This window comes from Eriocheir sinensis, unplaced genomic scaffold (assembly GCF_024679095.1).
Source record: "Eriocheir sinensis breed Jianghai 21 unplaced genomic scaffold, ASM2467909v1 Scaffold617, whole genome shotgun sequence".
In the NCBI taxonomy this organism is placed as follows: Eukaryota; Metazoa; Arthropoda; class Malacostraca; order Decapoda; family Varunidae; genus Eriocheir; species Eriocheir sinensis.
In genome coordinates this window covers 35,007-59,804 of record NW_026111962.1, presented here as the reverse complement: position 1 = coordinate 59,804, position 24,798 = coordinate 35,007, and the positions used below count along the sequence as shown (strand labels likewise).

The 24,798-nt window shown below is 40.6% G+C and overlaps 1 protein-coding gene across 2 annotated transcripts; it reads left to right on the top strand.

Moving 5' to 3' along the window:
* The first annotated feature begins 312 nt into the window (after positions 1 to 312).
* LOC126993457 (5-methylcytosine rRNA methyltransferase NSUN4-like) lies at positions 313 to 22,000 on the top strand. 2 transcript variants are annotated; one of them, XM_050852595.1, is made up of 10 exons: positions 313 to 537; positions 856 to 957; positions 4,777 to 4,938; positions 8,320 to 8,520; positions 10,237 to 10,398; positions 10,637 to 10,799; positions 12,643 to 12,758; positions 13,076 to 13,242; positions 16,529 to 16,666; positions 17,282 to 22,000. In XM_050852595.1, exons 1-10 carry the CDS (start codon positions 463 to 465, stop codon positions 17,424 to 17,426), a joined length of 1,431 nt encoding a protein of 476 aa, XP_050708552.1. In that variant the 5' UTR covers positions 313 to 462; the 3' UTR covers positions 17,427 to 22,000. The 2 variants fall into 2 exon arrangements, with proteins under 2 accessions (XP_050708552.1, XP_050708551.1); XM_050852594.1 differs by having other exon boundaries at positions 318 to 537; positions 787 to 957.
* Positions 22,001 to 24,798: the final 2,798 nt, after the last annotated feature.

Below are 24,798 nucleotides of genomic sequence, written 5' to 3'. Positions count from 1 at the left end.
TTAGACTCCTTCCACAATGATCGACCGTACGTTTGCTTTCTTCCAGTAAGAAAAGTATGGACCTAATGTACCAATCTTCCCTCCGATACCCATCTTTTTTAATTTATGGAGAAGAACTTCATTCATGATCCACTGTTTACCTGCAACAATAAACTATCAATCAATCAATCACTTTGTTAATTTAAACGCCTTTGAAAAGTCTAGGTTTATCACATCGATATTTTTTCCGTTTTTCACCTTCTCGAGGACATTTGTTTAGAAATTTGAGGAAATTGTACAGGAAATCTCTTCCTGGGCCACATTCAGTCAACGGTAAGTAAGCGACGTCAACACGAGACGCATGAGCGGGCCGGCGGGTGTGCACGAGCGCCAGGGACTGCCAGGGACGTGCATGGTGCACTGTCTGGGAAGGCTGTGCGGCCCCCACTGACTGTTGACCACGTTTAAGGAAGGAAAAGCAACATGCTATGTATTACTTTCAGTTTGAGAAGAGACAGCAGGCTCTTCTACTACTGTCAAAAGCGTTTTAAAAAGAAGGTAGATTTTTATTAGAGATGGTATCAGTATCACTAATATAAAAGAATTTCGTCGCATTATATACTATTTTGTGTTGAAGAGAACTTAACATGTAATCATTAATAGAGATTTATGATACCTATCCCGTTAATTCTTGCACATAAAAATGAGCATGTTTATTCATATGAAGCTCCACTATGATATAGTTGAATGTTGAAATTAATTGGGGATATATTTTAAAAGTTCTCACTTGTAACAATTATTTCTTAGGTCGCCAAGATTACAAATACAGGGCGAGCACTGGAGTACTTTGACACTGCCCTTTCCCCTGTCTACCAGAACCGCTGGCCATCCATTCGCCTTGCCCTTCTCTCCAAACAGAAGTATGTATCCGTTCTCAACAATTTTGCTGACTGCCAAAGCACCATTGAAGACTTCCATGTAAGTTGCTGCTTATTTGGGTATTTATTTCCTTGGTTAATATGTAGGAGGAGTAGGTGTGGTCTGTGAAGCACAAGGGACGGTATTATTCTATTTTGTCACCACTTTCACACCCACGAACGCCTAGTGCTCTATGAAGGGTTCAGTGTCCCTACAACACATTGCCGTATTGCTTTGCCGTTGGAAATAAAACAAAGTGGTAAAGGTAGTGAAAAGGCATATACATACGGTACATTTGTTTTGGTGGTGGCGGCGGCCATTGGGAGGTGAGCAGTGTTGCCAACGATCCAACGCTTGGTTAGCGATTAGCCCACGCATGTGAGACCAGGTCTACCACGCGTGGTTATTTTTTATTTTTTTAGAACACGCACCTTTACCCAAAGGGTTTTGTGAAGGTTTGGGCCGGGTATAGTATTAGGTAAAGGTGCGTGTTCTAAGACCTGCTCTCAAATACGTGGGCTAATTGCTAACTAAGCGTACCATTACTAGCCGGATCGTTGGCAACAGTACTCAACTCCCAATGGCTGCCGCCGCCACCAAAACAAATGTATGTATATGCCTTTATATCACAAGAACGAGTGATTTCCAACGGCAAAGCAATGCGGCAACGTGTTGTATGGACACTGAACCCTTCATAGAGCACCAAGGCATTCGTGGGTGTGAAAGTGGTGACAATACAGAATAATACCCAAGGGACATATATTCTATATTGTTTATACCTCAGTGTATGCAAATTAAGCTATTGAGCATTGGAAATGGTCTAAAACATATGTTCAAAGGGTTGGGGGGGTCGAGCGGGGGCAAAGTCCTCCCCCCTCCCATTAGCCATTAGGGTAAAGGTCCAGTATAACTCCGGCGCCTTAATTTTGGTCTGTTTTCTTCCAAACTTTCACAAAACCCTTTGTATACATAGGATACCTTAGTAAAACGTGGCGGACAAATGCCACCTGTTTTAGGGTGGTTAGCAATGGTAGTGAAAAGCATAGCTGGGCATGATAACAGAAAACCTTATTCCCGATAACCGATAACTGATAATGAAAAACCATAACGGCGATAACCGATATTCGTTAACTAGAGACACAAATATAGGCGATAACCAATAACCGATACCCGATATAAATCCACAATTCCGATACTAGCTAGCGATAAGTCCGATAGGCGAAAACGATACTATATTGATATTTCAGATAGAACAACATTGATGAATTAAAATTTTCATTATCTGTATTTTAGGAAACTTACAAAACCTTTAAACCACATGTTGGCACGTACATATGGACGGTAATACTAGAAATGCCTGAACCGGTGTTGTGTTATTTGGCGTCCCCACCGTCAAAAATTGTTTACAAACACTGGTCTCTCGTGAACGGTGCATGCTCAGACCAGCAAGCGTAGACCTGTACAGTCTCACAAAGCTTTTAAACCGTAATTAAGAGTTGCTGGAAGGCTGAATCAGACATACAGTACCACTACCACCATCCTCGCTGTTTTTAGAACGACACTCTGTACGAGTTGTATTTATATGTACAGAGTGTACGTCGTTCTAGAAACAGCGAGGATGGTGGTACTGTATGTTTGATTCAGCTTTCCAGCAACTCTTAATGTGTTAAAAAAGCATTGTGAGACTGTACAGGTCTACACTGAATGGTCTGAGCATGCGCAGTTCACGAGAGACCAGTGTTTGTAAACAATGGCGCTTTTGACGATGGGACACCAAATAACACATCGGGTGCCTTCAGTATCATGGCATGGTCACAAACGAATATGGAATATCAAATTTGAGGCAGTGAATAATCATTTTGGGGGCAAAGTTAAATGATTTTTCTCTATGATATATTGATTTGTGAGTAGCATAAAAAAATAACCAAGTGTTTTAATTTTCATGATCTAAGTATGAAATCTCATCACCGAAGATATTTCATACCCTGAAGTTTTTTCATACAACACCGGGCCACGCATGCGCAGTAGGGAGACAACGTTTTATTCTGAGAGGCGGAAAAAAAGTAGCGATTATCGCTAGTTTGGTTACAAAAGTGACGAAGATACCGATATATATTTAGATAAGTAGGGGATGGTCGATAATCTGATTTTGTTATCAGCGATAAAGTATCGCGATAACTTATCGCGATAACGCCCAGCTATGGTGAAAAGGCATATACATACATTTGTTTTGGTGGTGGCAGCGGCCATTGGGATGTGAGCAGTGTTGCCAACAATCCGGTTAGCGATGGTACGCTTGGTAAGCAATGGTATGATTGGTTAGTGATTAGCCCACGCATGTGAGACCAGGTCCACCACACGTGGTTATTTTTTAATTTTTTTAGAACACGCAGCCCAACAGCTGCTGTGCTGAGGGCTGGGTATTAAAGGTGTGTGTGTTCTAAAAAAAAAAAAAAAAAAAAAAAAAAAAAACAAGCTTGGTGGACCTGGTCTCAAATGCATGGGCTAATCGCCAACCAAGCGTTGGATCGTTGGTGACACTGGTAAAGGTGTGTGTTCTGAAAAAAAAAAAAAAAAAAAAAAAAAAAATTGGTGGACCTGGTCTCAAATGCATGGGCTAATCGCCAACCAAGCGTTGGATCGTTGGTGACACTGCTTACCTCCCAATGGCTGCTTCCGCTGCTGCCACCACCAAAACAAATGTATGTATGTATATGCCTTGTCACCCCAGTCGCTAACCACCCTAAAACGGGTGGCGGTATTTGTCCGCCACTTTTTACTAATGTAGTTTAAAAATAATTTGTTGCTATTGAGAGAAAAAGAAACCTCACTCGCTCGCTCACTTGCATAGAAAACAGGTGTGAACGGCAGAGCGGGGCGGAGTGTGCTACGGGGAACCATAGTACTCTGATATACGTACCCCCCTAAAAGTAGTTTTTTTTCTGGTTTGTACAGAAAAAAACTATCTCCGCAAAAAAAAAGTAGTCATATTTTGCCCATGAAAACATAATTAGTGTCTTGATAATAATATGCCTACTCCTGCTACATTTTTACCATTTCGGTTATTTCCTTTATTGGCACTTCCTATTTTTGGTGTTTTCTTCAATTTGACTTTTTTAATTCATTATAGTGTTTTGATTTATTATTTGTCGGCAAATTAAAATAGTTATAACATGACCATGTCAATCGATCCACTGATAGGTTACATATTGGCTAATATTGAATCTGTGGTTGAGTGCAGGTTTTGTTAAGTTATATATAGTCAGGTTAGGATAAATCGAGTTTGCTTAAATCTTTTTAATGTGTTTTTACGATGAATAAGTGCAATATGCTTTGTGCTGCGCCATTGTTGTTAATAGCTGTGGAGGCAGCTGCGGAGGAGAGCCTCAGGTGTATGCTGTCTGCTGCCGCATGGGTTAGCTCACAAATTTCATGAGTATTTTCACAGTTTATATCCCTGCACCCATTACTATTTAAAGATAAATAGAAATTATATATGGCATTGGAAGAGTAGTTGGTTAAGCAAGAAATAAGATATCTGCATGTGAATAATACTGATATTTACACAATTGCCATGGTCATATTATGGTCATGATTCATTTGCACAACAAATAATGCCACAAAACACTCAAAAGAACCTAAAATTCAAATAGAAAAATAAAAAACAAAAATAGGAAGCAACAATAAAGGAAATATTTGGCTGTATTTTTTAATGTATTTGAGAAATATAATGTGGAGAAAAATCTGTGGATATAAAAAAGAAAATCTAAAATCTAAACATTCTTAAATGAATTACCATTGTGAACCACTGGATAGTGGTTGAGAGCTGTACTAGTTAAAGAAAAGGTGACTCAGATCTCATGTTACTGTTTTATACAGAATTTTGGAGCTGCAGACATCAGACAGAGATATTCACATTTTGTTAAGCACATGAAAACTGAAGAGGCAAGCCAGAGTTCATCAGAAGCAGATGTTTGTGATTCCCAAGGCCAAGATGACCACATGAAGGCTACCGTGTCAGTCAGGCCATCACTCATGGAGGTACACTGAAGACATGAAAAGTAGAAGCTGCATTAATTATATAATTGATTAATAATGCATGCCATGTTTTTGAAGTCATCTATTTTTTAAAAATGATTCTGAAGAAATTGTCTTTGGCAAAGGGAAAGTTGGGGGCACATGCTAAAGCTATGCATGACCTTGGTGCTCATCTCCGTCCCATAAATCCTTGAGCCTGTGGTGAGTGTGTCCCAGTACCTCTTTCCCATTAGTTTGTGTCCCATTACTCTGGGACCCAGGGCTAGTGTGATATCTGGTTTACCACAGTTTACTTTCCCCAGGTTTTCCCAGGTACACATTTATGGACCAACATCTGTGAAGACTGCTGCCCTGAAGACCCCCTATAGACCTGCACTTTAGATAAGCTCTCTAGAGGATCAAAGATGAGCTCTGTGGGGCATCATGAGCCAAGCAGTATGGCACCACTATAAAACACTTAACTGCTATTACAGGTTGAGGCCAACCAGCAAGCCCCATCAAGAAGGCCTACCCGGTACTAAGGGCGAAAAAGGAGGATGAACATCTGGGTGGGCTGCTATTCAATTGCCTATAGTGAAACCAAATTGGTGAGTCTGTTGTGGCATTGGCTCCCACTGGTCATTTTCTCTTCTCTGCTCTGCCACACAGTCCCAACACCTATCTCTTCCTCTCATATGTTAGCTATAAGTAACATATGAGAGGAAAAAATAGATGTTATGCTGTGTGACAGAGCAGAGGGGAGGAAAGGACCCACGGGAGCCAATGCCAAAACGGACCTGCCAATCTGGTTTCACCTTGCTAGGGGTGCTAACCTTTGCACCAGAGAGGTTGAGTCATGCTAAAAAAGCACAAATCAAATACACTCAGCTTTTTTTTCAGTGGTCTCAAACTTATTGTAGATTTTCTTGAAATCCATTGAAAATGAGGCAAAGAAAGGAAGGAAAGTTGCTGAAGTGATGGAAATGCTGATTGATAAAAGGGAGACTGATGGATACAGCCAAGGATACCCATGATAGCTTTGGAACTGAATCTGCTAGCTGAAACTTAACATTACCTTGGTATGAGTAAAGAAGATTTAGGGTAAAAGGAAGGGATATTCATGTACATGCTAAGAAACATGCAATGTGTGAAGTGTCTACAATATAAGAAATGAAGTGCAAGAGAGGTACTGAATTAGATGTCATGGGAAGAGTGAGGAGAGAAAATCATGCCAGAGTTGTATAGTAATATCGAAAGGATAGAGACAATAGTGCTAGGAACTTAGGAAGAATATTGGGCAGTGAAGTGGATGGTAAAAACAAGCATATTGTACTTTGCCCCATAACATTTGGTGAAAGATCCAGTTCCCCCCAACTGATGGGTGGTGCTTGGGTGCTCTCGTCTCTGGAACGGCGGGCGACGCACATGCGCTTGCAAAGATTTCCAGCCTTTTGACCAAGGAGTTGCTTATAGCTAACCAAACAGAGTTGCTTATAGCCAATATAGATGTATACAGCCAAACAGTTGCTTATAACCAAGGGCTATAAGCAGTCAAACAGACACATGAGCATTGGGACTTGCAGCACAGGAGTTGGAAGTAGTGTTACTCTTCATCTACTCATGACAAAACCATTGCATCTGCAACTCTGGTAGTAGATAGTAATAGATAGTTTGCTCATGACATCACAGCCTGCATCAAAACAAAAACAAACCAGTGCTTGGACATCACTTGCTCTTTTGGTGGGTGCACAACTGGCGCCACTATAAAAATTGCCTGCGCTATGATGGGGTTGGGCTGACCACCTGGCCCGTGAAGAATGCCTACTGGCGCTACAGGCGGAGATGTAAAAAAAAAAAAAAAAAAAAAAAAAAAAAAACGAGCCCACATCCTCGCCAAACTATTGTGGCTGTTTGCAGCATATTACATCATTTCCTAGGATTTGGAAGTGTTTGAGCCACTTCTGTTTGTACTCACACAACAAAAAGTACAAATTAGACTGGGTGCCAGATAGTTTTGTAAAGATATCAAGTGTTGTGCCACACCAGGATGTTCAAATTGGCAAGGATGAGACAATACACTCAGTCCTCCATTTTCCAGATATTGGATTTCCCAAGTGGAGTGGAGGAGACCAAGGGGATGCCCACATAACTCATGGCTGGGGAAAGTTGATTGATCCTTGGAGGGGCTTAGAATGGGAAGAGAAGCTGTGTGGAGGCTTTCCTGGGTTGAATACCGAGGGTGGAGTTGGCAGGTGAGTGAAGCAATGCACCCCCTGGCGTATGTTCACAGTTAGTTAGCATTTCCTGGACAAAATGCAGGGTTGGGTGATTGCTGGATATGTGTCCGATCATGTTCAGGCATTGAAATTAGAAGTCTCTGCCAAAAATCTGTGGTCCAGCTATGTTTGGCAGTTGTCAGACACATGCCTGGCCAAGTCCAGGTATCAAAAAGGAAATCCGGCCATACATCAGATTCCGTCCCTCAGTCATTTTGTGCAACACCCACCACGTTGATATGTCTGCACCTGCCGTTTGTTTATTGTTGGTTTGTGCTGTTCAGCAGCTGTACTGTGACTGTACATTCGTATTTAAATACAGTATGTACTAGAATCAAATATGAACATAAATAACAAGTAGTAGTATAATATTTTAGAGCAACTGGAGATGGAGAGTTGAAAAAGAGATGACAAACACTGTATCGCTGCTGCCGATAGTGAGACATGAATGCCATCTGCTGAGAAAACCTGTGCAAACTATTTGTAGCAACATTGTAGACAATTTAGCACTTCAAGTGGTATTTGTTTCATGATTCAAGACTGAATATTAGAGGAAATAAGGCACTGAAATGATGAGTCAGTTTTTCATGAAAAACCCTGTACTGAGAGGATGATTCTTGCCAACTTGTCCGTAGGTTAGGGGTTAGGCATGGATTGGGGATGAGGAAAACAAGAAAACTGATGACTCATAGGGTAGGATTGAACTCCTTTGCTGTCTCAACAATTCCATCTGCCTTCTAAAATTCTAATCCATTATCCCATCACCTGTTTTTGCAGTGGTTAGCTTGGCTAGCTATGCATTTTTGGGCTTGAGTTTGAATCTCAGCTTATTTGGTGTGCAGCTCACCCAGCTGTTCATACTCCCTTACAGGCTTGTCAGTTAATGGGTATCTGGGGAAACCAGGGGAAGATAAACTGTGATAACCTGGATGTCACACTGGCCCTGTGTCCTGGGGTAATGGATTCGTATTCACCACAGGCTCAAGGGCCAATGTGACGGAGATGAGCACTGCAGCCATGTGCACCTATAGCATATGGCCCCAACTATACCTTTACCTTTGTCTACCCACCAGACAACTTATTATCACCATCTTGTGTACCCCTAAACTTATTTGTTTTAGTTCAACAGCTTGATGATGATGAGTTAGCTGTCAGAGCAAAAGAGGAATCTCACAGTCACTACCCTGAAGAGTACCGCCGTCGAGCACTGGCCCAGGACCCTGCTGGAAGTCATGATTTAGACCTTAACAGCCGAGTTGTTCTACCTTCAGATGTGGGACCAGAAGGATCAAGCGTCCTGCATGACCATGTTCCAGCGACCAAACTCAAGGTACAGTTAAACATCAACATATTTAATTTAACATCGACAGTTTTAAATATCTTCTGAGTAGCCTGTAGATCAGTGGTTCCCGAACTCGGGGTATGCCATGCCCCCTGGGGGGCCATGTAGCAGAATGCAGGAGGCCATAAACTGAGGCTATGTACAGATAAAACCAAAGGAGTTTAGTGGGTAGGCAGCCAGTGGAGGGAACTTACAGGTTCAGCGCAGGTTTGTGAAATGACTTGCTGCAAGACACAAGAGTAATACGTCCCATTTTTTTTGGTCTGTGGAATCAATAAAATTACAGGATTTGCTAGAGCTGTTTTTATATGGGCCTTATGAGTGCAGGACTGTAGACAGTCACTGTAGTCATGGGTTATGGTTGAGGGGGGGACCATGGACAAGGATCATGTATGAAAAGTAGGTAACGACCAGAAAAAATTTGGGACCCACTGCTGTAGATATCAAATTATAGATTTGGGTATCAATGTGTTTTCTTGAACACTTGTGTAGCCAGCCAAAGTGCCCGCAGCTCACCACACACCTTGCCACCACCTTCCACACCTTCATACAGTAACCACACTAGTGGTTGCTGTGGGGCTAAGCCGCTAAAGCAATGATGACTTACTGGAGATTCCATCTTGCTGAAGATAAGTTGTTCAATCGAGACCAGGGAAGTCCCAGTGCAATGGAAGAGGGCACATCTGGTCCCATTACATAGGAGCAGAAATAAATAAGAGTGTTGCAGATGTGGAATCGGCTAGGCATATGTCTGTCAACTGTCAGACTTAGCCATACCCTAATTTTTTACTTGGGTTCTATTTTGGTTCCTGGACTTGACCAAGCATATGTCTGGCTGGACCCTGGATTTTGTCTGGGAAATCTAATATCCAGGATATCGAGGATTAAGGAAGTGTATTTTTCATAAATTCTGACAAAACAAATTTTTCCATGGGTTATTTTGTTTTTTCAATGCTAATTTTGTCCAACATGACGGGATTTCTGACCAAATTCCTGCACTGAATGAAAGACCACTGTAATAATTTTTCATATGTATAGTATATTATAAATAAAGCCATGAAAAGTTTTTAAAGCCTGTTGCTTATATGGTAGACTAGCAGGGTTATAGGCTTTATGACACTGACATAGGCATCACCATATATTGTACTGAGGCTGCATTATGGCGACATAGGAGTCACTGTACTGAAGGGGTTAAAGGGTCCAACAGATTTCCTTGGATCTTCAACATCTATGAGTGTCCGTTACCTCAACCCCACAGATGTTGAGGTTTGACTATATTTCTGATATATGTTGCCTCCAGCAAACAAGATTTCTTGGTTATGATTTAATTGCCATATTGTAAAATATGATTATCAATCCATAAATTGTGCCCCCCCATTGGGTTATTCTTGAGTGAGTGACACACCCACATGTAACTCCGACCTATTTTGTGAAGTGGATCAGATTATAGCTCAAGGCATCATCATTTAACCCCTTATCACCATCTCTTGAGTCAGTTACCTGGTGGTCATGATGGAGTCTGAAAAGTTGAGTTTCAACATGAAAGATGCACAGGGAAATTGAAAATTAGAAAATTATCCATAGTCATGGGTCAGTGCATTCACTGAAATTGCTATATATCTGTATATGTCTACCCAGAAATATTTTACAGTAAAATCTTATGAAGATAATGGTTTAACAGTTTCACTACTATATTTTTAATAGGGACTTGAAAATTGGCTGGAGGAGACAGACATATTTGTTGACACCAACCGGACGGATGACGAGATAGGCCTCCAGAGAGAAATCCAGAAGCAACCCATCAACCTTCCGTCATCACTCCAGATATTCACATTTAGAAAAGGGGATATAACTAACTTTCCACAGGTATGTTATAAGTATTTTTACAATAAAAGCAACATGTAAATTTTATGAAGTTCTAGAATCTTGGGTACTGTAAAGCTGGGTTTTCCAATTATGTTGTGTAGAGATGTATCAGCCTGCTGTGCACTGTTTCTGTACTTAATTTCTCTTGTTTAAGTGGCATATGTGTATTGTGTTTTGTATTGATATCAAATACATAACTACCTTGACATCCGAAAGCAATATTTAAGTTGTCTTTTAGCCTAAACTGGACCAGCAAATGAAAGTGTACACTCACTACCTCATGGATGGAGCCTCCCTGCTTCCAGTCCTTGCCTTGGACCTTCAGCCAGGAGAGAGGCTGCTGGACCTGTGTGCTGCACCAGGAGGAAAGACACTCTTGGCTCTTCAGACTATGTTACCAGGTGATCTACGTTTATATTTATGTAGGTGTACAGAAGACCCTCTGTTTATCATGAAAAAGGTTCCAATGAATTTCAAGCTAGATGTAAGTGTTCTTTCAATATGATTTATAGATTTGAGACTGATATATATTTTTTTTTATTTATTTATTTAATTTTTTTTTGTGTGTGTGTATGTGCATGTGAAGAATTCAGCTAAACGGGGCATTATAGGGAAGTCAAAACGTGCTGATTGGAAGGTATTGAAAAGCCCATCATTCTGTCCGTCCCCACAGCTCATAGGTGATATTTCTCACCTCTTGTTAATGGAAGTGCATTATTACCTTCATACAAAACCATATTCATGCAGCCACCAGACTTTTTTGTATCTTCATTTGTGTTGTTATCATATGCAGGCACCTCTCAATTTATGTAAGAATTGTGTTTCTGGTGAGTTCGTGTATTGTAAATTTTGCATAATGTGAGCAATTTTTCCCCTACTGTAGTGTTAAGCATGTTATGATGTTCTCCACTCTGACTTTTCATCCCTCGCCACCATTCTTATTTCTCTGCTCATCAAGTAATCCCTCATCCAGTTCCTTATACTTCCCCCCACTCCTCCTCCATGTTCCAATTTCCACAGTAATTTATTATGTGGTACTTTGTCAAATGCTGTTTTTAAATTCAGATGTGTACAATCTGCCCATTTATCTCTCTCCTGTACTATGCCAATTACTCTTGAGTAAAAACAGACCGAGTTAGTGTAAAATAAACCAAACTGGCTGTCACATTATTTTTTTCATTTTCCAGATGGTCGACCCATTTCTTTTTTATTACTCTTTAACATAATTTACAAACACCTGTGAATGAGACCAGTCTATGATTTAATGGTTCTTTTCTGTCTCCATTTTTATTTATGGGAATCACATTGGCCCTTTTCCATTTTGCACCAGTCCTCGTTGAGTAATTTATTATGTCGTAAACTGGATCTATCAGTTCTTTTCTACATTCCTTTAGTACTTGGCCTGATGTGTCATCTGGTCCCATTGCCTTTTTTGCCATCCAGTGACTTCATGAGGTTTAATAAATCATTTCTGTTTGCATCTATGTTTTCCAATTTTTAAACTGTTCTTCCTCCTGTAGTCAAAGGTTCAAATGTAGACTATTGAATAGCTTTTGAAAACTTTTGTTTAACACTTCTGTGAAAAATTAAATGGGGTTTCACAGAATGAATTATGAATTGGTTGGATACATGAATAATTACACGTTTCAAGTTAGATAAACATTCCCTAACTCCAACTACCAATCAATAACTGTACTTGCATGGTCCAGATGTAGGACTGACGTGGAGCGTTACAAAGATATTAATTCCCTATATGACGGATCCATTGTTTGTACCGTGGCGGACATATGAAACAAACAACCTCAGCCACCCGTAGGAGGTGTGGTTCTCTCTAATTTTTATGTTCTTCTTTAATTTAATCTTGACGTTCTTCATTCATTTGGACTTCCAGGATTTCATGGTCACTTTTTCCAAATGGGCATTTATATTTCACCCCTCCTGATATCTTAGTCCCTTTTGTAAACATTAAATCCAATTTTGCTGGTGCATCTCTCCCTCTATGTCTAGTTTCCTCTTTTACCCATTGAGTCATAAGGTGACTCTATCAGTTGATAGATCCTGCCATGAGGTGCTTGTGATATGAAGTCATGGGCTGCTTGGACACTTGCCCAGAGGAAACCCCAGGTTTGGTGTCATAGAGTGGATGAGGCCTATTGATTGATTGATTCATGTATCTTTCTTTTGTTCTGTGAAAAGTTCTGTTAAGAGGCTACTAAGAGTTGAATGATTTCCTTTCCCCTCAAGGAATGGTAGTGAGCAATGATGTTACTGAAGGAAGGATACAACGACTAAAGAATGTGTTAAAGGAATACATTCCCTCTAATTTGACCCAAATTCAAGATTCAGTCATTGTAACTGAGGTGAGTAAATTTTGTTAAATCATGTAAATATAAACTGAAAAAATAATATTTATAAATCTATGGGAAAAAATTCCTACATGAAGAGCCTAGATAATATGTTTATTAGTTCATTGATGGTTTGGGCAGCTATTGTGTAACTTGCTTTGTGTGTGCTTTATTATTTATTCATAGAATCCAAAAGTAGAAATTCTACATATGGATATCAAATCTCGGTAAATTTGTATTACACAAAACCCTTTGCCACAATAATTTAGTTTTAAAGGAAAAATGTTAATTATGACTGTCTTACAAAAGATTTTTAATATTGCTTCAACTAGAGGGATGGCTGCAAGCCTTGGGAGCATGAAGCCTTTGATAAGGTGCTGGTGGATGCTCCCTGCCTTACTGACCGCCATGTGCTGCACGAGAGTGACAACAGCATTTTCACCCCCAAACGGACCAAGGAAAGACTAAGGTTGCCTGAGCTGCAGAGTCAGCTGCTGGTGTAAGTCAGTGATCTTTTAACACCCATATCTCACCTCTACAGAAAATTCCACTATTTCCCATCAGCCATATTACTAAATATGTCTGTGCTGTTTATCTCTCACCTAACTCTACCAACTATGTAAAATTCTTGGACCACTTGAACTCCAAAGTGGAGCACATTTGAGAAACTTTGAGCAGGCAAGGAGGGAGTGTCTGGATAGAGAAAGTTGGAAATTCTTCTGCCGTGGCCATCACTTGGTGGAAGCTCCTAGGAGCAGGCGTTGATGAAATGATGATGATGATGATGGGAAAGGTCAATAAGAGTGTGTGAAAAGTTTATAAGAGTGTGGGGAGGGTTTATAAAGCCTTCAAACATATATAAATAATAAAATAGATATAAGGGCGCTACTTCATGGCTTTTCTCCTATTGCGGGGGGTTCTGGAACCTAACCCCCACGATAGACGGGGGAGCACTGTGTGTATATATATATACATATATATATATATATATATATATATATATATATATATATATATATATATATATATATATATATATATATATATATATATATATATATATATATATATATATATATATATATATATATATATATATATATATATATATATGTATATATACAGTACCCTCTCGAGTTTCGTGCTTGCTTCATTCCGAAGGTATGGCGCTAAACTCAAGGATCGCGAAACTCGAGGTATTGAAATCCACGTAAAAGCGCTTACTGGTTCCGACCCGTGAAAAATAATGACTTTTTCCGACTTTACTCCCTTGTTATCACATTTTTTTTTACTTAACTCTCTTGTTATCTCAAAATACGTACCTTGTTAATAGGCAGCAAATGGGAAGTAAGAACAGTTCGTTTTTAAGCCCCAGTTGAAGCCGGCTGCCTTACAATAATTGGCTGGCAGTTCTGAATACACGCTTGTGATCCACGTGGTGTCGTCTGCTAAAGTGAGGGCGGTCACCCGTGGGACAGTTGGACAAACCCATATTTTTCTGGTAGTTTTCTGTGTGTTATGAAATAATCTGCTAACTCTTTCTGTTAAAAATCATGAAATCACTAATATCATGATTGACTTTTCAATGCCTATTGAACGTAAACTGCTGCCGCCGCCGCCGCAAAATAGCTCACAAAGAGGTTCAACTTGCTTACTGTTTCCATATTTCCCTCATCGCTCACAAAGATCACAAACGGACAGATTAGAACAAAACCAGGCAAATTAATACTTTTAATGCTGTGTATTCCCACAACGCGCGTGCGTGGTGGACAGCAGAATGACTAATTTAATCGGGGAAATATTTCTCGCAACACCGGCCAGTGTAGTGGAAAAACATGTGAACCAGTTGTACAGGAAAAGTATCAAGTCTACTTGTCCTGCACTTATCCTGTACTGGTCCTGTAGGAAGTCAGGTACCAGTGAATCATTGCCATCTCTTACAAGAAAAATATTCAAAAGCATAAAAAAATTAAACTATTAGTCCTACTTATGATTTTTATGTGAAAAACTCATCTTGGGTAATGTATATTAAACTATGGTTTCATTTAACATTGGCAAAGTTTAATACAAGAAAATGGCCTCATAAGACTGAAACAAATAATCAGTGAAAACAAAAAAGAATGCAAAAAAAAAAAAAAGATTTAAATAAAAAAAAAAGATTTAAATAAAACAAGTTTAACCCGTAGCGTACTACCCTATGTAATATAAAAGTGGCCCCCAGTACCGCACTGGGAGTAAAAAAATTTTTATTGGCTAAATCCCTTCAAAATGACCCCAGTAACAAGGAAAATAGGTTCATTACACTCACTGTCGCCCACAAGTGCTCCGCAGCTACCCCCATCCACTCATGGCTGGCCCGGCTTGGCTTGCGACCTTTTGTGCATACGAAAATGGTTCCATAATTCAATACTTTGTAACCGTGATAGAGTGTGTATGTGTGTGTGTATGTGTGTGTGTGTGTGTGTGTGTGTGTGTGTGTGTGTGTGTGTGACTGGCTCAAGGTCACTACTCGGCTGACCTCACCGTGATTATTGGACGTTTTCACTTTGTTTTGGACTTGATTTCGTTGGGTTTCGCTTTGTTCCCAGTGGATCGGTGTCACCCCTGGGGGCATATTGGCCTGGGAGAGGCTAGGGTGACTCACAAGTCGACGCTCTGTACCCATATGAGCGTCTAGATGCGCACGGAACCGTCCTTTCAGTTGCGATTAATTATGGTAATTTGCAAACATGTTTGATGCCTCAACGGTATATAATTGCAAATCGCTTTTAACGCATGAGACGCGTCAACGGTACTCTACGGGTTAATAGCACAAAAACTGTGCTAGATCGGCGTCGCATGACCCTCCAACACACCCCCAACAATTTATATTATGCAACTAGGGGTCTAAAATGGAAAATGCTGAAAAGTAAAGATGGTGCCACTATAAACACTTGCCTGTGCCACAACGGACTGGGGCCAACCATCAGACACTACTATGAAGGCCTACCGGCGCCACGGGCCAAGACGTAAAAAAAAAAAAAAAAAAAAAAAAAAACCTGGCTGATTTTGTTTATAATGCCATATTGTAGGGTTCATCAGGGCTAACAAAAGTTGTTATACAATGTCATGTCTACAATGCATGGTTAAGCCAGGAAAAAAAAAACTTGAAGAGAACAACAACAACAACAAGATTAACAATCTGTTGATCGGTGTCTGCGACGCCGATAAAAAATCTGATTTAAATCAAATAAATTGATTTTTTAAATTTTTTTATAGAAAGAAATCATGCTTTTTTCCAACCCTGGTTATAGCTTAGACATAGAGCTTTCCAGAAAGGTATAGCATGCCAAACTCAGATGGTGATCAAGGTTTTTTATTTTAAGTTTATTTCTTGTCAGGAGGAGCAACTACATTTAGCAGAAGCTAATTGGTTTGCTAACTGTTTCCAACGTAAGTAAAAATGCTAATCAGCTAACAAAAAAGTTAGCTTTGCTAATTAGTGGTTAGTGGATTAACGGAACTGTGCCCACCACTGCTTGCCACACACCATATGTGACTTGGACAGGCTTCCTAAAAATACTTTAGATTGCAGCACAATAGACTCATTCATAAATTTTACACTCTTCCTTTCACAACAACACCCTAATATTAATAATTACATTTGATTCACTTCCGTCCCTATGCACTCCGCTCCCCCTCCCCTCATCAGCCAACTCCTATATGTGCATGTTATGCACCAACTCTGGTGTCCTGTGCATTATTCAACAGATTCAGAATCAGAAACTTTAACTTTGTTCCTGTAGGTCAGCGCTGCAGATGGTTCGGCCAGGGGGGTCTGTGGTGTACTCCACTTGCACTCTCTCTCCACTGCAGAATGATGGGGTGGTGCACTTAGCTCTCTCCAAGATATGGCAAGAAACTAGGATTGACTGCTGTGTGGTGTAAGTTGAAATTGTATATTAGATGAGATAGCAGTGGTTAGCAATGTTTGCCTTGAAGAAAAGTAGTGCAGGCAGTCTGCTGGTCACAGACAAGTTCCATTCTTATGGCAGCATTTAAGTCTGATTTGTCTATAAGTTGGAATGGTTGTGAACAGTGTGTAATTAGCATCAGGTTGACACTTCCAGTGCATCGTAGGGGCTTTCACATCCAAGAAATTTAAAAAGTAGTACAAAAGGGTCATTACACTTAAATGATTTGATGAATTTGTAGCAGTGCACTGTTTTTCTCCACCGCAGTAAGAGATGTTCATTACTGCAAACTCTTCTCTGTATCTCAGATTTTTCATGATATTACTTAACAGTAATCTGCTGTCAGAAAATATGTAGGTAAAGTTAAAGTTAGGGGATACGCTGTAGCAGCGATTTTTCATAACCAGGAGACCTCTTGATAACATATGGTGTCTGCCACAGGGCTCTCTGACATCATTAAAGGTTTGCCATAATATTAATGTTCGTGGCATGGAGTACTTCTTGCATTAATATGCTTAGGTTTTGAGTCTTACTAGTTTTTTTCTTCTGATTTTGATAAAACAAATCTATTTTCCTTTTCCACAGAGACCTGACCCATGCCGTACGTCCTCTCAGCTTCCTCTATCGGCTAGGCACCAACTTGGGCTTGCGGTATGGTCAGATAGTTTTGCCATCTCTCCTTTCCAACTTTGGTCCAATGTACTTTGCAAAGATTAAAAGACTAAAGTGAGACTTGCTGTCAGGTGTTTAGCTTTGTAGACTGCAATGATTTGTCATATTTTCCACACTGGCATAAAAATGCACCCCATTTTTAAGTCATATCTTTGGAAAAAAAAAAAAAAAAAAAAAAAAAACCCTGACCTTCACAAAATTTACTAAGATGTCCTGCTGGTTGTTTCATGACTTGTCGTACATGTCTACCATACACTACTGAATAAACACCATCTTGTAATATATATTATACCATACAATACACACATGTACCATACTGTAGCAGCAACACCATGTGGAAGGTGACCTGATAGTTCTAGTTTTTTTTACCACTGGTGTCTTCAATTGACTAATGATGCTGATCCAGTGTCCAAGATGAAGACTTGCTGCGGGAGTGTGTAGTTAAACCTCATTACCAGTGTTATTACACCTATCCCCCTGATATCGTACCTAGTTGGTTACAAAACTTTTTTTTTCCAGCACAGGAAACAACTCAATGGCAACAAAAAGAAAGTGTAGAAAAAAAGCCTGATAATCATTGCTCCAAAAAGCAAAAAGTAAAGAGTGGCCAAAAGAGAGGTCAATTTCGGATGGAGAGGTGTCTTGATACACTCCTCTTGAAAGAGGTTGTCATAGGCAGGAGGAAATACAGATGAAGGAAGGCTGTTCCAGAGTTTACCAGTGAAAGGGATGAAAGAATGGAGATGCTGGTTAACTCTTGCATAAGGGGTTTGGTCAGTATAAGGATGAGCTAGAGTAAAACGTCGAGTGCAGCGGGGTGGACAAGGCCCTTGTAAATGGAAAACATCTGTGCAGGGGAGAAAAACTGGTGGAGATGATACAGAATGCCCAACCTTGAGGAAGCTGATTTAGTAAGAGAGGAGATGTGAAGTTTCCAGTTGAGATTTTGAGTTAAGGATAGACTGAGGATGTTTAGTGTTGAAGAAAGTGACAGCTGAGTGTTGTCGAAGAATAGGGGATAGGTGTTTGGAAGATTGTGTCGAGTTGATAGGTGAAGAAATTGGATTTTTGAGGTGTTGAAGGACACCAGGTTCCTCTTACCCCAGTTGGAAATAAGAACAAGGTCTGAGGTTAAGCGTTCTGCAGCCTCCAGTCTGGAGTCTTGTAATTCTTGTTGCGAGGGTCTTCTGTCGAAAAGAATTGAATAATGCAGAGTGGAGTCGTCAGCGTATGAGTGGATAGGACAGTTTGTTATGGAAAGAAGATCATTGATGAATAACAGGAAGGGAGTGGGTGATAGGACAGAGCCCTGTGGGACACCACTGTTGATAGGTTTAGGGGAAAAACAGTGACTGTCTACCACAGCAGAGATAGAATGGCCGGAAAGGAAACTGGAGATAAAGGAACGGAGAGAAGGATAGAATCCATAGGAGGGTAATTAGAAAGTAAAGCGTTGTGCCAGACTCTATCGAAAGCTTTCAATATGTCTCGCGCAACTGACAAAATTTCACCGAAATGGCTAAGAGAGGATGACCAGGAGTCAGTTAAGAAAGCAAGAAGATTGCCAGTAGAATGCCCCTTGCGGAACCCATACTGGCGATCAGATAGAAGATCAGAAGAGGAAAGGTGCTTTTTAACCTTCTGGTTAAGGATTGATTCAAAAGCTTTAGATAGACACTTTCTATCCCCTATTTCAAACTTTCTGTAAAAACTCCACTCTGAACGATTCTGGGCATATTTCTCCAATACATCCCCCCTCTGACTCCTTTATGCCTGTTATTAAGATTCTTAAGAACGATGTTTTCTATGCCCTCCCTGGCCTGAACCCTCAGAAGGCTTATGAACCTGATGGAGTGCCTCCTATTGTTCTTAAAAACTGTGCTTCCGTGTTGACACCCTGCCTGGTCAAACTCTTTTGTCTCTGCCTATCAACATATACCTTTCCTTCCTGCGGGAAGTACACCTTCATACAGCCTGTGCCTAAGAAGGGTGACTGTTCCAATCCCTCAAACTACCACCCTATAGCTTTACTTTCCTGTCTATCTAAATCTTTTGAATCAATCCTTATCCGGAAGATTCACAAGCATCTTTCCACTTCTGACCGTCTATCTGATTGCCAGTATGGGTTCCGCAAGGTGTGTTATACTGGCGATCTTCTTGCTCTCTTAACTGACTCTTGGTCATCCTCTCTTAGCCGTTTCGGTGAAACTTTTTCAGTTCTGCTAGACATATCGAAAGCTTTCAGTAGAGTCTGGCACAAGTCTTTGCTTTCTAAACTGGCCTCTTTCGGATTCTATCCTTCTCTCTGTTCCTTTATTTCCAGTTTCCTTTCTGGCCGTTCTATCTCCACTGTGGTAGATGATCACTGTTCTTCCCCTAAACCTGTCAACAGTGGTGTTCCACAGGGCTCTGTTATATCACCCACTCTCTTCCTGTTATTCATCAATGATCAAACTGCCCTGTCCACTCATATGCTGATGACTCCACTCTGCATTATTCAACTTCTTTCAACAGAAGACCCTCTCAACAGGAATTACAAGACTCCAGACTGGAGGCTGCAGAATGCTTAACCTCAGACCTTGCTATCATTTCCGATTGGGGTAAATGGAACCTTGTATCCTTCAATGCCTCAAAAACCCAATTTCTCCTTCTATCAACTCGACACAATCTTCTAAACACCTATCCCCTATTCTTCGACAACACTCACCTGTCACCTTCTTCAACACTAAATATCCTCGGTCTATCCTTAGCTCAAAATCTCAACTGGAAACTTCACATCTCTCTTATACCGTAAATCAGCTTCCTCGAGGTTGGGCGTTCTGTATCGTCTCCGCCAGTTCTTCTCCTCCCACAGATGCTTTTCATATATAGGGGCCTTGTCCGCCCTCGTATGGAGTATGCATCTCACGTGTGGGGGGGCTCCACTCACACAGCTTTTCAGGACCGAGTGGAGTCTTAGGCTCTTCGTCTCATCAGCTCTCCTCCTCTTACTGACAGCCTTCTACCTCTTAAATTCTGCTGCCATGTTGCATCTCTTTCTATCTTCTATCGATATTTTCATGCTGACTGCTCTTCTGAACTTGCTAACTGCATGCCTCCCCCCCTCCCGCAGCCCTGCTGCACACGACTTTCTACTCATGCTCATCCCTATATTGTCCAAACCCCTTATACAAGAGTTAACCAGCATCTCAATTCTTTCATCCCCTTCACTGGTAAACTCTGGAACAGTCTTCCTTTGTCTGTATTTCCTCCTGCCTATGACTTGACCTCTTTCAAGAAGAGTGTATCAAGACACCTCTCCATCCAAAATTGACCTCTCTTTTGGCCACTTCGTACTAATCACTATACGAGAGCAACAGTTAGCGGGCTTTTCTTCTTCTTCTTCTTCTTCTTCTTTTTTTTTACATCTTTTTGCTGCCCTTGAGTTGCTCTGTGCTGTAAAAAAAAAAAAAAAAAAAAAAAAAAAACCAGGGATCGAACCAGGGCCCAAAGATTTGTAGCTAAACCTTTACACCATGGAAATGTAGATTGAAGTGTTTTGGACATGTGAAAAGGATGAATGAGGGAATTGGGGTAAGGAGGTAGTGAGAGATAGTAGTTGAGGGTAGAAATGGTATAATTAGACCAGAGAAGGCATTAAGAGTAGTGTTGAATAACCTATGGATCCTTTGCATGAACATGGAGGCTGCTAAAAATTGAGCAGAATGAAGTAAGACCATTATAGTTCGACACAACTATGAAGTCAGTAAGGGTGGAGTCTGTTCGTGGCCACATCACTACCATGTCAAGCCTCTGGGGTAAGGATTGCCGTTGGAGTAGCTGTCAATGAGCATGGAGGTGAGGGAGAAAGTGACTTGACTGCTGATGTCGGAAATAAAAATGTCGCATGTTATGGAACTTATACAATTTTTTGCCATTATTCTAGAAAGGAACATTCATAGCACTATATTGCCATTCATTGTATACAGGATATTAATTACACAATATCAAATAGTAAATAACTGACATGTTAGAGAGAAAGTGATGTATTGAGGGTGATGCAGCTGCGCTGTGGAGAGGCTCGGGCCCCACCCAAACTGACTTCATATTTGAGTCATACTGTAGGAGAATAAGGCTGATGTATGTGAGCATGTACTGTGGAGCCTTTCAAATCCAGTAGAATGGGAGATTCAGCTCTGTAGTGCATGTATTTTGCCCATGTGTTTCATCTGGTTGCACAGAGTTTGGATACGTGAGTATTTTGCCTACCTATGATTGTGGTGTTTGAATGTTTACATATGGTGGAGATTTCTTTGATGTGATTCAACCATTGTTTTGTGTTCTTATGTATCCTGGCTCGTAAGTGCTGTACCAAATGCACTGTGCTTGTCATCTGGTATGGTAAATTTAGGGCATGTACAATAGAGGGGATGTGGGTATGAGAGGTCTCATCATGGGATTGCACATTGTCACCACTTTAGTCATCTGCAGCAGTCTTGTTTTACACTTGACAAGCAAGAGTGTCTGTGCTGAGTGATGTTTAGGTGTTTAAGCCATAGCATACATTTGAAAACTTGTCTATATTCTTTGTCTTATATACAAACTCATGTAAATACGTACTGTAGAAATTTTAACAATTAAAAGGGAATATTATGTAGTTTTTTACTAATTATTAAGGTCTAGCATTATGGATGTGTATTTACCTAGTTGTGACATACGGGAATAGAGCTACGCTGGCGCTGTCCTGTCTCCATATCCTCTCTTATCCAACTTTTCCTTAAAATCATGAATGTTTTTTGCACAAACCACCACCTCCTCCAGTCCATTCCATAGCTCAATGCTTCTGTTTGGGAAGCTAAACTTTTTCACATCTCGCCTACACGTGGTCGCCCTCAACTTCTTTCCATGTCCTCTCGTTTCTCTCTCGCTCCACACACACAGGTCCTCTCTGTCCAGATTCTCCACCCCGCTCGCCACCCTGTCTCCTCTTTCTCTTCTCTCCAGGGTTGTGAGCCCCATGCCCCATTTTAGTTGGATTACATAATGGATGAAAAACATACAGGAGGCAAAACAATACCAACAATCACTGATCTTCACATTGCTGGGCAAAATGAAGCCTCATCTTCCTTTGGAGGTCATTTATTGGTGGCTTCTTCCGCACGCAATAACTTGCAACCAAGGTCACGTTGCAGTTTCTTGCACTGTACGTAGCGACACATTACCAAGAAGAGTTTTGCTTCGTTCTTTCAATTTCCTGGTTCTAAGGGAAGGAGTGACGTCAAGCTATCATCTTCACACGTTCCTGCTTCTATAAAAAATGTTTTGGTTTCTCTGGATGTTTCTTAGGAGCGTGATCGTCCTGTCTCCGCCAGCCTTAAATCAGTTGATCAAGTTTCACACTGTTCTAAGCTTTAGTCTTTTAAGCTTGCAAATTTCTTTATTACTGTGCCCAACAATATGAAGATCAGAGATTCCTGGTATTGTTTTGCCACCTGTATGTTTTCCATCCATTATGGAATACAGCAAAAATAGGCAAAAACACAAGGATGTAGGTGAAATTTCAGGCTAAATTGTTCAAGGCAATACAAACTGTCAATCCCCACAGGAGAGAGGGGAGGGAGGGAGACCCTCTTTCTCTCACACCAGTGAGTGGAGAAAAAGATGTACGTCACTGCCGGACACACGATTAATGCCTCTTGCATCTTAATGATGGTACGGGAGACAAATAGATAGTTGTGCGGCAAATCTCGATGCGGGAAGAGAGCTACGCTCGGGCTGTCCCGTCTCTATATCCACTCTTATCCAACTTCTTAAAATCATGAATGTTTCTTGCACAAACCACCATCTCCTTCAGTCTATTCCATTGCTCAATGCTTCTGTTTGGGAAGCTAAACTTTTTCACATCTCTCCTACACATGGTCACCCTCAACTTCTTTCCATGTCCTCTCGTTTCTCTCTTGTTCCACACACACAGGTCCTCTCTGTCCAAATACTCCACTCCGTTCGCCACTATCAGGTCACTATCAGGTGTGTGTGTGTGTGTGTGTGTGTATTTACCTATTTGTAGTCTACCTGGTCCGAGCTAAGCTCTAAGAGTCTCGTCTCCATATCTACATTCATCCAGCCTTTCCTTCATTTGTTGGACACTGTTCGCCTCCACCACCTCTTTTCGCAAACTGTTCCATGTGTTAACACTTCTATGTGGAAAACTATACTTTTTTAGGTCACTCAAACAGGTTCCTTTATTAAGTTTCTTCCTATGTCCTCTCAACCCCTGCGTTCTTGCAGTTAAGAAGAGATCATCTCTATCCACCTCATCAAACTTGTTTACCAACTTATACAGCGTGATGTGTGTGCGTGTAATTCACCAAGGCCTGATCACGAGTTGGACTGGCTTTTGCCAGCAGATACTCTCACGACGTGAGCAAGTGCATGCTCATTATTGTTGATCTCTGGGTACTGCCAGGACCTCACACACCACACACCACTCCTAGTCAACGAAAAAAATCCGGCCTGAGCGGGGCTCGAACCGCCGGCTGTTTGGCCGAGAAACCTTGCAGCACAGCACTCTACTGATTGACCTACTGGACTGGTGTGTGTGTGTGTGTAGTAACAAAAAGTCAGAAATCTGTGTTGCTTCATGCATTGTGCAGTGGATTATTAGAGATGTATGGATTTACAATCTTCATCTGGTAATTTTACATTTTACTAAAAGATTTTGGGTGGTCATAAGCAGATTTTACAAGGTGCTGTACATGGTTATTAAAGAAAAATCATACAAACGTGTTTATTATAAAATTATTATGCGCATGACATATGAAGCACAGTTACATTAATAAATAATTAATATTGTAGGTAAACTGAAAATAATTTAAAATCTTTTTTAATGTCTTCCATTACCAGTGACTGATAACTGATATACTATCTGCCCTTGCCAAACACAAATTGTCAGACCATGAAATCCATGTTAGTATAAGTGAGTAATATATTAAGTAATTTGCTCACCAGTTTGTAGTTATATATATACTGTTTCACTTTGTATGGATATTTATCCACCACTGATATTTTACATAGGTAATTTTTGTAACTACCAACTGTTTCAAAACACATTATTGAGTGCCAACCGTGATTCACTGGACATCTGCCAGACAGCACACAGTCATGGGGGAAACATTGCTTTTGTGCCTGGCCATGAGTTGCAGAGCATTAAGAGATTTGCTTGAATGTAAATAATTTTATGTAATTCAAGAGGATTGACACTAGACAATTATCTTTAGTCTTGGTGTAATCACAGAAAAAAAGAGGACATCAAGACACACAAGCTACTGTTCTGCTCTTTGAAAACAGAGTGGCTCCAGCAAGCTGGAGTAGGTTTGGCACCGACATTTTTTCACCTTGAGAAAGTTTGAACCAGGCTGACCTGGAAAGCTCCAATCTTTTAATTTCTAATA

Bases quoted from the DNA above. Each gene is read 5' to 3' on its own strand.
- LOC126993457 (XM_050852594.1), top strand. From the start codon at position 463: ATGCTATGTATTACTTTCAGTTTGAGAAGAGACAGCAGGCTCTTCTAC. The intron at 4,939-8,319 runs GTACACTGAAGA...TTAGTTCAACAG, and splicing joins TCAGGCCATCACTCATGGAG to CTTGATGATGATGAGTTAGC. The intron at 16,667-17,281 runs GTAAGTTGAAAT...CCTTTTCCACAG, and splicing joins AGGATTGACTGCTGTGTGGT to AGACCTGACCCATGCCGTAC.